The sequence below is a fragment of the Phoca vitulina genome, unplaced genomic scaffold, assembly GCF_004348235.1.
Source record: "Phoca vitulina isolate PV1807 unplaced genomic scaffold, GSC_HSeal_1.0 scaffold5, whole genome shotgun sequence".
Classification (NCBI taxonomy): Eukaryota; Metazoa; Chordata; class Mammalia; order Carnivora; family Phocidae; genus Phoca; species Phoca vitulina.
This window is the reverse complement of record NW_022589708.1, coordinates 535,497-548,391: the sequence shown is the minus strand read 5'-3', so window position 1 is coordinate 548,391 and position 12,895 is coordinate 535,497. Positions and strand designations below refer to the sequence as shown.

Below are 12,895 nucleotides of genomic sequence, written 5' to 3'. Positions count from 1 at the left end.
CCCCTGCGCCCCGCGCCCCTGCACCCCACACCCCCACGCCCCACACCCCTGTGCCCCTGCACCCCGCACCCCTGCGCCCCGCGTGTTGCCCCTGCAGGGCCAGCTTGCCACTGCTCCCAGGTCCACCCAACGAGAATTTGGGGGTGGGCCGGCGTCTGAGTTGTGCTGGGCCTGGGCACTCACGGGGTCCCTACTGCCCTCGGCTGGGGTCGGTGAGCCCCTCCTGAGACGAGGCCTCCTCCTTGCCTCCTGTGTTGTGCTCCTGTCCAAGCTCTGGCTTATGCTGCCCCCTCCCCACCACGGGGGTCCCGTGCGCTCCCAGGCGGGGCTTGTTGCTCTTGCCCTGTTGTGTCCTGGCCGCGACTCTGCTCACCATCCTGGCCGTCAGCGCTGCCCGTGCCTCTGCCTCACCTGCCTCTTTTTGCTGCTGCGTGTGGCCCATTTCCAGGCCCCAGCGTCCCACAGGCCTCTCCAGAAGCAGGGTCTGTGGGAGGCACGTTGCGAGTGTAAGAGGCTCGTTTGGTGGAATTGGCCCACGTGACGGGGGGTTGGCAGGTCTGAAATGTGCAGGGCGAGCCGGCGGGCCGGACGCAGGCAGCACTCCTTCCTCCTTGGGGAAACCCGGTTCTGCTCGGAAAGCCTTGGTCTGGTTAGGTGGTTCTGGAGGGTGGTCTCCCTGCCCTGAAGTAGGCTTACTGGCTCCAGAGAAGCCGCCGGCTGGCCTGCGATCGGATAGCTGGGGATGGGCACCTTGGCAAGTGGGCACATCAAGTCGGTCATCACAGCTTTCTGCACCCACCGGCCCTGAGGACCAGAGCGCTGGCAGTCGGAGACGGGGAGTTCTTATGTGTGCATTCTTGGTCGTGACGGCGTCGGTCACTTCCAGTGTCTTGCCCGTGGCTGTAGTGCTGTGTCAGCCTTCGCACGTTTGTTCCGTGTTTTGGGCTGATGCTCAGGAGTGGAAATCGGATCACGTGGCACGTGTGCGGGGCTGCACCATTTTGCATCTGCACCAAACACGTGAGCGCCCCAGGCCCTGCACACCTAGCAGCACTCCCCCTTGCCGTATTTTGGCTTCTGGTGGCTCCAGTGGGTCTCCGCCATTTTGCTCCTGGGCCTGCCCTCCTGGTAGGGGTCTGTCCAGGGGCTTCGCTGGCCCACTTTCTCTGCGGTGTTCCTACTTGGTTCTCTTCTTCCAGCCATCTGGCTGCTACTCTGGGGCTCAGGCCGCCATCCCCTGCCACGCGTGCACCCTCCCCCTCCCGACGCGCCTGCTGCCTGCCTGGGGCCACAGCTCGCGTGCGGGTCTCTGGCTGCAAATCCTTGCTTGCACCCTTCCAAAAAATTTTTTCTTTATTAGACACACAACACATGCTCCCTGAAGAAGCCCCGAGTTACCTGAGTACAGTTAAAGTGTGTCTTCACCATTCCGTAAACACTTTCCTGACATGCAGTGTTGGGGCGTGTCATGCTTGCGTGGGTGCTCATCCAGTCCCTGCAGCGTGTGACTTAACACTTGGCTGTCGCTGGGCCATTCCTGGAGTTTCTAGTGCCGCCTTTTTGGTGGAGAGCTGTGATACTTGTTGACTGTTGACAGAGACCCGTCTTCTCCCCAGAGAGCTCTGTGCCCGCATGTGCTCTGTGCAGGGGGCAGGCCTGTCTCTGCGGAGCGCTGCTCCAGGGTCTGTGGCCGCGTCTGACAGGTGAGAGGCCATCGCCGGCGGCTTGCGGCACTGTGCTTCTGCTTCGGTGGTGCCTCTCCTCTTAGAAGGGCTCTAAGGCAGGAGAGATGAAATTTTGGGGGTGCTATGTGGCTGAAAACGTGGCATCGCTGTGTAATCTTTGAGACGTGGTGACTGCACCCTCCCAAACACGCACACACCTGTGCACACGTGGGTCCGTTCAGGCTGGTGTTTGTGCGGCGGTTTGGAGAGGGGCCTCGCTGCAGGAGGAAATGGCAGGACTCGCTCAGCCCCTCAGAGGCTGCCCTCTTGGGGAACGTGGAGTAGAGGCATCGGCTTGTTCTCTCCTCCCAGCCGTTCGAACCCAGAGGACGCCTAGAGCACGGAGTGATGTCCCAGCCTCTGAGCCCTGCTGCTGGGCTTGCGATGGTGACCGGCCACGGTGCCCAGAGGAGTGCGCACTGAGCACATGAATGGTGAGGGCGTCGTCGACCCGCCTCGGTCAGAGCGGGCATCCTGAGACGTGGCGCACCTCGGCTCGGACCAGGGGAGCCCCTGCAGAGGCTGTTTCCCCCTTTCAGGGTGCTCAGCTGGTGAGCAGCGAGCGAGGGAGGCGATGTGGCCGCCGCAGGGGCCCTAGGAGCAAGCCTGTCCTGGAGCTGCTGCTGTCGCCTGGGGCGGAGCTGTGCACACCGCGGGCACATTCTGGTGGCCCTTTTGGCCATATCAGCGTACGCAATATCTGTAGTATGGTGGGCAAAATAGTAACTCTTAAAACGTTAGGTTCTCAGAACTTAAAAGTGGTTAAAATTGTTTTCAAGAAAACATTCAGCATTATGATTTCATAATTTAAGATATCTTAAAACCTATAGATATTAATAGGTTGTGATTACTAATTACAATATGTTTACGTAGTATTTTTAGGATCCTTTTTTCTGTTAGCGGTTACAGCAATTCAGACCATATGTGTCCCTAACGCATTTTTTTGCCGGGAAAGGAATCATCCATTTCATGATGTTATATTTGAAAATATCGTGTTATATAGTTCCCTTAATAAGAGGCTTTAAGTACGTTTTACAGTTAAAATAATACTATTTCTAGTGAGTAGATTTCTAGGCTGTTGTAATCTCGCCCGTCTTGTAACTGAAGTGTGAGTTCTTGAGCCCTGTAAGTGGGTTGTGTGTGTGGCGGTCTTTCTCGGAAGAGGATATTAAACATTCTAATATCTGTGACCGGATTGATCCAGAAATGAAATCCCATCCTTGAGATTGACAAAAAGGGCTGTGTCTTCCTGAGTCAGCAGTTGGCAGGAACCTGGGAGAGGGACACTGGCTGCTGGGGGAGGGACACTGGCTGCTGGGGGAGGGACACTGGCTGCTGGGGCATGTGCCCGTGCATGTGTGCATGTGTGTAGGTGTGTCTGCTGGGGCTTGCGCTCATGCATGTGTGCACATGCGTCTGCTGGGGTGCGTGTGTGTGTGTGTGTGTGCGTGCCGGGGTGTGTTCCCATGCACATGTGCGTATGTGCATGTCTGCTGGGGCGCATGCCCACGTGTGTGTGCGTGTGTGCTGCCGGGGCGCATGCCCATGCACGTGTCCGTGTGTGCGTGTGTGTGTGCGTGTCTGCCGGGGCGCGCGCCCATGCCACGTGTCCGTGTGTGCATGTGTGTGTGTATGTGTATGCATGCACCTGTGTGCATGTGTGTGTCTGCTGGGGCATGCACCCATGCATGTGTCCGTGTGTGCGTGTGCATGTCTGCCGGGGCGCGCGCCCATGCACGTGTCCGTGCGTGCATGTGTGTGTGTGCGTGTCTGCCGGGGCGCGCGCCCATGCACGTGTCCGTGTGTGCATGTGTGTGCGTGTGTTGGGGCGCGCGCCCGTGCATGAGCACGCGTGTGTCTGCACGCACATGTGCGGAATGGCCCTGGCCCAGACACAGATGGTCACCTGGACTCAGCTGGAGGCTGACTAGACTCCCTGCACCCCCGGAGACTCAGCAGGAGGAGGCCCGTCCTGCATTAGCCGCCGCCTTGTAGTAGGAGCTTCTGTGCATTCACGCAGCCGACCTGTTACCGGGGTAGTGGCATGGCGGTAAAGGCATCAGCTAGAGCTTTCTGTGGATAGGTCCCAACAACAGTGTAAGCAAAGCTGCAGACTGTTATTTTCTAGATTTCAAAGGCCCACACCAGTAATACTTGTATTTTCTCGGGTTCATGGATGTGTGTGGGAAAGTATGAAACACGGACGGAGTGCGTCCCTCAAGCCCTGATGGCTGTGGGCGGGGATGGGGTGGGTCTGTGGACGGCGAGGTTAGCTCTGCTCCTCAAGCCTCTTCAGCAAATAGGATAGAACGGTCGTAGTCAGTCCTAGCTTGTACTGGAGCAAGATTGTCTGCAGAGTAATTCTTTGTATTGAAGAGTTTCTCACTTAGTGAAACAAGGACGAGACCCTGGTGGGAAGGACAGGTGGTGTCGTCCAGGAAAGGGGTCCCGGCCCCCATCCACTTCTGCCTCTCAGCCCTGCCATTCATTGCTCGAACTGCTCTCCTCCTCGTTCCCCCAGCCGGGGAGGGGGGGGGCTCTAAGCATGTTAATTTTAAGAAGGACGTTCCTGGGGTTTTGGGTGGTTTGTATTGTCCTTTTGGTGGATGGCCTTGTGGTGGACCTGCAGGTTAGCCCCAGAGATGAGCGCCCGACCCGTTGGCCCCTGTGTTCTAACATCATTTATTTGACGTGTAAAATAAGCTTTAAGACACAACATCAGGGGCGCCTGGGTGGCTCAGTCGTTAAGCGTCTGCCTTCGGCTCAGGTCATGATCCCAGGGTCCTGGGATCGAGTCCCGCATCGGGCTCCCTGCTCGGCAGGAAGCCTGCTTCTCCCTCTTCCACTCCCCCTGCTTGTGTTCCTGCTCTCGCTGTGTCTCTCTCTGTCAAATAAATAAATAAAATCTTTAAAAAAAAAAAAAAAAGACACAACATCATAAGAACCGCCTGGATCACTGGTGTTGACAGGGCATCATTTGCAAATTTAAAAAAATAATTTTATGTTTTTTAGTCAATCAGTTCAGTATTCCTAGAAACCTAATTACTAACCTATACATGAATCTGAAAAGTGATGTTTTAAATCTCTGTGCAAGGGGCGCCTGGGTGGCTCAGTCGTTAGGCGTCTGCCTTCAGCTCAGGTCATGGTCCCAGGGTCCTGGGATCGAGCCCCGCATCGGGCTCCCTGCTCAGTGGGAAGCCTGCTTCTCCCTCCCCCACTCCCCCCGCTTGTGTGCCCTCTCTCGCTGTCTCTGTCTGTCAAATAAAATCTTTAAAAAAAAAAAAATCTCTGTGCAAGCTAGGATAATTTTGTTATCTTTTAAAACATCTTTTACGTATCTAAAACAATTGTTAAAAATTTGCTTTTGTTAAGATACAGATCTCTATGTTTAGAGGAAAATAAAAAACTCAGAGCAGATATTTACAGAAAATAAATATCTGTCGGTATTGGTTGGTAAAAATGCGAGTATTTAGCCAGTTGGTTTGGTCGACCTGCACTGTTAAGACGTTATTCAGTGTTGGTGCAGCAGTAAGAGTCATTGTTGACTGAATTCTGAAGTCTGTTCTTTGAAATGCGTGGACTGTGAAGGGCTCAGAAAGGAGCCTTCAGGCTAGAGGACGACAGAGTTTGCGTATTCGGAGGCCGTCATGAGGCAGAGCCTGTGAAGCGGGGCTCGAGGCCCTCATCCCCATGCCCGCCGCAGGGTCCCGTGCTCACCCTGGGTGGCCGCAGGAGGCCGGTCTGCTCCAGGAGCCAGGGGATGCGAGGCATGATAACCCGAGCAGGGTTTCTCCGCTCCCCACGCAGCACTGACCGGGAGACCAGGAGTCGGTCTGCTTCCTCCCCAGGGCGCTCAGGCCCTTCTCGGTAAGGCTCGGATGGTGTGCATGCTGCTCGCCCTCCCGGGTCTCCGGGCACCTCTGTTCACACTCCCTTTGTTTTTTCTCTGCCTTTTGAGGCTGTCAGGGCAAGGGCTTTGTTTCTGTATTTTGAATTTTTATCATTCCTACTTCATTTGATTTTATTATTTATTATGTAAAGTAAAATGTTTTACCATTTTTATTCGCTGTTATATTCCTAACGCCAAAGACAGAGCCAGGCATACAGAACTCTTAGCAAACACTTGAAGGAATGAGTATTTCTGTTCCTCGTGTGTCCGTCTGTGTGTTCAAAGAGGGGGCAGCTTCTTCCCCAGGCATTTCTCTTCCTAGAAACAGAGATGTGATTCTACTTCTCAAGGAAGAAGAGTGTTAGATTTCTTTAGAATTCTTTTTTTCTTTTTTTTGGAGAGAGCATGAACACGTGGGGGTGGAGCTGGGAGAGGCAGAGGGAGAGAGAGAACCTCAAGCCGACTCCACACTGAGGGCAGAGCCTGATGTGGGACTCAGTCCCACGACCCTGAGACCTGAGCTGAAAGCAAGAGTCAGATGCTCAGCTGACTGAGCCACAAGAGTGTTAGATTTCTAAACTAGTTTTACAAACAGAGAGAGAAATGCTGGAGCATTTAGAAGACTCTAATTGTCACAGAATTGTAGGCTTTCAAGAGCTGCTCTCCCCAGACCCTGTAGTCCCACTGGAATATTCCGTAGGTGGGCAGGCAGCCCCACAGGGGTTCAGGGCACAGGGTGCTCACCCAGGACCTCCTGGACACAGAAGCACCCCGGGGGGGCTGGTTGGGTGGGAGAGCAGGTGGTCATGTCCCACGCAGATGCCTGAAGATGAGCGTTGAACTTAGCAGTATTTGCAGCTGACCCGTAGACCTGAGGTGGGTAAAGTAAGGACCTCTGGCTAGAAGCGTCACCGTCCTGCAGCTGTCCCGTTCGGCCCTAACCCAGAGCAGAGCTAACCTGTTCCCTCCTTGCGTTGCAGGTGTGGTATCCTTGGTTGCCGTCCACCCCTCCACAGTGAACACGCTGGGGAAGCAGCTCTTGCCAAAAACATTCGGACAGTCCAATGTCAACATTGCACAGCAAGTGGTAAGGGGCCCTGGGCAGGTGGGCTTGCCGATTCTGGACGGTGGCCTGTGGCTCTGGTGCGGAGGTCGGGCTGTGCAGTGCCCTCTCAGATGCTTGCGGTGCTTGCGGTGCTGGGACGAGGGTGCACTCCCCTGGCCTGCGGCCTCAGGCCAGGCACCTTCCCCTCCTGCCGCGTGTGTCCCGCTCACCCCACGTCCGCCCCAGAGCGTGGAGCGTGGAGTTGTGGGGGTGGTGGTGCCTGGCCTCAGCCCTCCTCAGCGTGAGCGTTCCTTGCCTGGGAAATGAGGGTGGGGTCCTTGCAGGACTCACAGTGGGCTTAGGGCTCTGCAGGCCGTCAGGTGCTCTGGCCCACCTGCTAGCAGGAGGCAGAGATGGGTCTGTGCTCCTGGGCCTGTGCTGCGTGCCCCTGCTTACTGATCCCCTGTGGGTTCAGGGGGCCCTTTCTGACGGAATCTGGTCAGATTGAAGCCGCCCCTCCTCCTGGGCCATGCGTAGCGGTGACAGAAGGATGTTGACTGCCCAGCTGCTCTGGGCAGACCTGAGCTCCCACTCCTGGGTGAGCACCCTGGGCAACTGTGCATGTGCCCGTCACTTCACCCCCATCAGGGGATATGACTGCTTTTCCTAGCGGAGTTGCTGTGATTTTTTTCAAAGCAACGCTGTGTCGAAGTCCTACACCATATTTGGCTCATCACAGCTTTTTAGTAAATGTCTTTTTGATATAAGTTAAATATTCCACTTTGTGTTTTATTCTGTAACTCATTATTTTTAGTTACTATGTATCACAGCAGATTTAGCTTGGGAATACCTCCTTAATTATAGGAGTAGTTCTGTTTTTATGGTTATAAATAGTAGGGAGGAACATTAACATGAAGATGTGTCTGTCGGTGCCTTAAACTTTATCAGCCTGAAAGTTGTGGCCCTGGTCTGAATCTGGTGGTTTCGGGGCAGCTAGTGATGGTATCTCATCCTCCGCAAACCCCAGCACCGTGGGCTACAGCTTACACGTCGCGGGGGTCTCTCAACTTTGTCTGCCAGAGGGTTGAGGACAGAAGGACTGGCGCATTGTGACCTGAGAGCCTTGTCTTCCTGGGATGTGAGCGTGGCTTGGCTCTCGAGGGGCTCGGGGCCCCGGTCCTGCCCGAGTCGGTGCCCACGGGCACGGTTTCCAGGGGAGCGGTTAAGATGGGGGAGGAGCAGAGAGAGAACCGCTCCCGGTCATCCAGTGAGCAGGTATTGAGCACCTGCTGTTTGCCTGGTCCTCTGACTCTCGTTCTCATTGTGGACCAGTCGCACTAAGAGGACCAGAGCGAGGGTGTTGGCTGTGGGCGCCCAGACCACATGTCAGGAAGCCCTCCGGTGACTCTCCTGCCCATCTGCGTGGGTGCTGGTGTCCTAAATCCACTCTCCGACCCAGTCCATGTAAAACATGTTCAGTAACTGCCTGGCTCACAGGCCTCCATGTGTCCCAAACTGTTGGCCTCGAGCCTCAGCTAAAGTTCTCCACAGTGAGCCAGGGCCCCGAAAACACTCATTTAACAGAAACAAGGTTCGGGAGGCGCGTCTCCTCTCTGGGGACTTGTTCTCTTTTCTGTCCTCTTTTTTTTCAGAAAGCTTGCTGTTTGATTTCATGGCTTTTGAATGAAGGTGATCCACAATTTGGAAAGCACTGTGATGAAATTTTGATCATTGGAAATGTGCATTAAAAGAATGAAATTGAGAGTGTTTTTTGTTTCTGTGGCCTGTGGGTCGTTAGCCCTGACTGGTGACCTGACCTAGGTCAGCCCGGTCTGCTGTCCCCTGGCCCCAGCAGGCAGCACACGCCTCCTGCTAAGAAGGGGCCCACCTGGCGGGCACGGCCAGTCCCCGAGGCTGCGCCCCGCCCCGCCAAGGGCTGCCCCAGCGCCTGGTCCTGACGGTGACTCACGGGGGCGCTTGGCTGTGCAGAACCTGAGAAGTCATGTTTCTGAACTGTTTTCCTGGATCAGCTCTTTGGTATGGGTGGAGTCACGTACAGGATCCTAGAAAACTGGGATCTGACGTGACTGCACAGCAGCGTCTGTGTGTCCCCCGTGTGAATATTTGCATATTCATCAATGGGACCACATTCTAAGTCCTTGTTGAAGACAAACCGGGCTTTCCCTTCCTTCAGGGAAGAGATGGTGTGGGGTGCTCAGACTTAGCCACGTGTGGGGTGGGTCACACTGCCGTCCCCAGAGCTGCCCTCGCCCTGGGGTGTGTGTCTGTTGCTCCCAGTGCTGATTGCCCCCCGCCCCCCCATGCTGCACTGTTTGGGGTGCAGGGTCCCCCGCAAAGCAGTTCTTGGGATGAGACTCCCACATGCGGGTGGGCTGGTGTGTGATCCTTGTGTTTTGGCCTTACTTTAGCACCCCCTGGAAGAGAGGGTTTCATCCTCATCCGCGTCACTAAAAGGAAGGGAAAGTAAACTAGGGCCAGAGGAACGGCGGGAACAGTGCCCTGAGGCTCGCTCTGCAGGCCCCTCCACTAACCACGACCTCCCCAGGGTGACCTCCCCGGGCGACCTCTGCGGGGCCCACTGTTCCGTCGGGCTAGGGCTTGCTGGGGTGGGATGGTTCCTGCTGCTTTTGTTGAACCGGGGGAGACACCTGAAGTCGGTGAGGGACACGACTCGTTCAGAACAGAAGTGCCGACTGATGGCGTCTCTAGCTCAGCAGTGTCAGCTGTTGGTGCTCACGCGACCGTGTTCTCTAATCTTCGTAGTTTATGGAACTCGGCAGTACCTCTAGAGAATGGGAAATGGTAAAATGGCAGGGTCGTATGCGGGAGATTGCTGATTGTGTTCTGAATTGTCTCTTTTGACTGTAGGTAATTGGTACGCCTCAGAGACCTGCAGCGCCCAACACTATCGTGGTAGGAAGCCCACACACCCCTAACACTCACTTTGTCTCACAGAACCAGCCTTCAGACCCCTCACCTTGGTCTGCCGGGTGAGCACATTGCCTAGAATTGTAACCCCCAGCTCTCTGTGCCACGTGCCCGGCCGTCGTGCCCGGAATAGACGTAGTCAAGGTGCACTTTTCCTCGTAAAGGAGAAGTCTGGCTGCAGGGGGGCTGCGCCCTGCAGTTTCGGGGGTGGCGGCACCGTAAGGGGTGGGAGCTGTCCCCCCCCCCCCGTGCGGTTCGGGGGTGGCGGCACTGTAAGGGGTGGGCAGCTTGTGGCCGAAGAGGAGGAGGAAGCTGGCTTGTCAGCGCTGCAGTGACTTTGGCGCTTTTCCCATTGTCTGCACTGGAAAGTAGCGTCTAGGGAACAGTGCGCCCACGTGCCGGCTGCCGGCGCTTCACCCACCGCAGCTCTGTAACTGCTGCCCCACAGTGACCCCGCGGGAGGCCCCCCACTGTCACCTTGACCGTGTCAGAAAACCGTTTTACTCAGAGGTCAGCTCTGGGACTTTCCTTAAAAACAAAAACAAAGCTTTTTGGCATTATTGTCTGTATTGGTTCTAAAGCAAAAATCATGATTCCCTGAATCATCCAGTGAGAAGCTCAGAGCCACCCTTTCCTTGGCGCGGTGACTTAACAAGTGGAGACGCAGGGTTTCCCGCGATCTGAAGCGCACTGCGGTCTTCAGTGTCGGGTGCCGCCGCCACATGGCTGACGTGGTCTCCACGCCGCCTCGGCTCCTAGTCTGCTCAGATTCTCCCTCAAAGTTCTTAAGTTGGCAGTAAAAGTTCCGTAATTCCCACATCTGTGGACATCTCTCTAAGAAGCAGTGTTGGCGCATCAGGATGCGGTAGACGCGCACCGGCTCCTGCCCTTTCGGGTGTCTGCCCGTGTTCCTGGGGCGCTGGTGCAGATGTGAGGCCTGGCCCCTTGAAAGTCCGTTTTCTGGCCCCTAAAGGAAGCAAGGGAGCCATGGCCCCGTGGCTGCGTCCAGTGCGCTCTGTGCCCAGTGGGCTGTGCGCACGCGCCGGGTCCCTGGAGCTGTGCCCGGGGTGTTGGCCCGAGCCCAGCTTGCTAGCCTGTGGGTGAACGTGTGTCGCCCTGGGGCTGGCGCGGAGGGTGCTGAGGGCGCTGCTGTGCCTTTGTATTTTCGAAGGAAGCGCCACAGGAAAGGGGAGAAGAACGGGAAGGGCCTGAGGCACTTCTCCATGAAGGTCTGCGAGAAGGTGCAGAGGAAGGGGACCACGTCCTACAACGAGGTGGCCGATGAGCTGGTCGCAGAGTTCAGTGCTGCCGACAACCACATCCTACCAAACGAGTCCGTGAGTATGTGCCGCGTGACAGGGACGCGCCCCAGCGTCGTACGGCTCCCTCTGGGTTTCTCTGAAACAACTGGAGACACACACAGTTCAGAGGACAATGCAAAAGAATTTCCCGGACCTGTTTGCGGCGCGACGCCTTACCCTCCCCAGATGCTGGGATGTGGGATGCACGGGCTCTGGCTCCTATCAGGCCAGCTCCCCGGAGAAATGCCCTCTTCCTCGGGGCTCAGTGGGGATGTGCTGGGCGTGGCCTAGCTGCTGCTGGGGCGTTCACGGGGCATGAGCAGGTTGCACTGCCTTTTCCTGCATGTGTTCTGGGTCTGTGAGCTGTTCTGGACGGTTTGGAAAACTCACGCTTTGTCTGCCACCAGGCTTACGACCAGAAGAACATAAGACGGCGAGTCTATGATGCCTTAAACGTGTTGATGGCCATGAACATCATCTCTAAGGAGAAGAAGGAGATCAAGTGGATTGGTCTGCCCACCAACTCGGCTCAGGAATGTCAGAATTTAGAGGTACACGGCTCACCTTCTATTTCCCGTTGCGCCCCTGTGGGTTTGCCCCAGAGCAGGTGTTTGGAGCGGACGTTTCTGTTGTGTGTCCTGGGGGTGCCTGGCCTGGCCTGGGGGTCAGCTGCTTCCCCAGGCCCCACGCTTGCCCACCGAATGTTGGCGTGCGGCCCATCCAGCCTGCAGCGAACCCCAGCGTAGGGAATTCCCTGGTGGTGGGGTTTGAGTCTTACAGCCGCTGTGTCCAGAAGACGAGAGAAGATGGGGAAGAGTGTGCGGTTTTGAGATTGAAGAGACCCCCCCCCCCCCCGCCCCGTCCTGTCCCGCGTGCCTAGGTCGTCTGTTTGCCCGCCCTTAGATTTCGGCAAACGGGTTCCGAGAGCACGTCCCTAGGGGGCGCTGCTGGATGCGTCGTAACGCCACTGTCTTTGTTTTGAAGGTGGAGAGGCAGAGGAGGCTGGAAAGGATCAAGCAGAAACAGTCTCAGCTTCAGGAGCTCATCCTGCAGGTAAGGGCGCTGCTCTCTGCCAGTCTGGCTCCCTCCCTCTGCGGCATCCCCTGCGCCCCTTGATCTGCTGCCTGGACACATCGGAAGGCCCAGAGCACGTCCCGCGCCTGCGCCTCTTCCTGTGCGGACGGAGGGCGGGAGGGGCGTCCATGCGGCTTTTCTCCGGGCGTTGTCCTACCCACTCTGCTCGTACTGTCCATCTCTTACCGCTCCTTGCCTACAAGCTCTGTCCTAGAGCGCAGGTCTAGGAGGAAATGCCAATAAGCAGGGTTCAGTACTGTCTGCGGCCTTGGCGTGTGTCTGCCGTGGAGAATCTCTTCTTTGAGAGTTTGAATGGACATTTCACAAGCAGCCGCTGAGCTTCTGCTCAGGTGGTGTTGACATGAGCTCTTACAGACACGGGCCTTCCTCCCAGAGAGAGTGCGTGTATGTGTAAGAGAACGTGCCGCGTGTGCGCTGCTTGTCACAGTCTGAATGGCGGGAGGGATGCCCCTTGGAAGGCAGCACGTGAAGCTTCCTTGGGACAGGTATGAAGTGCATTCTGAGTACCAGACCCCAGACCAGGGGTGTGAAATGGCGGCTGTGGGTCAGAGGTCAGCATGTGGGATGGTGGACATGTGTCGCCATCCCTTGCATCTGCAGAGATGTCCCCAGGTCTGGCCGTCATCCTGCAGGGTCCTGGAGATGCCCATTCAGGGTTGGAAGCAGAAATACAGATGTGTACCAGGGACCTGCTGTAGGGGGTGGCCGGTCCCTGGACCGAGGCCGTGTGGTGCTGTCTGGCGGGGGCCTGGGGTGTGGGGGCAGCGGCCATGGAAGTGGTGGTTGGCCAAGGAAGGGAGCATGGCTTAGCAGTGATTTATTGAGGTGCCTGTGGAGGGAGCATGGAGGAGCATGGGGGAGCCCTGGGACCCTGCGGGGACGTGTAGCGGGG

The 12,895-nt window shown here is 56.5% G+C and overlaps 1 protein-coding gene across 1 annotated transcript in view; it reads left to right on the top strand.

Annotated features, from left to right (window-relative positions):
• TFDP1 (transcription factor Dp-1) overlaps nucleotides 1-12,895 on the top strand; it is a 47,311-nt gene that overhangs the window by 26,130 nt on the left and 8,286 nt on the right. The window contains exons 3-7 of the mRNA XM_032402561.1: nucleotides 6,594-6,700; nucleotides 9,548-9,669; nucleotides 10,779-10,944; nucleotides 11,316-11,459; nucleotides 11,893-11,961. Of these exons, the coding sequence (XP_032258452.1) occupies nucleotides 6,594-6,700; nucleotides 9,548-9,669; nucleotides 10,779-10,944; nucleotides 11,316-11,459; nucleotides 11,893-11,961 (608 nt within the window). The remainder of the gene's footprint in view (nucleotides 1-6,593; nucleotides 6,701-9,547; nucleotides 9,670-10,778; nucleotides 10,945-11,315; nucleotides 11,460-11,892; nucleotides 11,962-12,895) is intronic.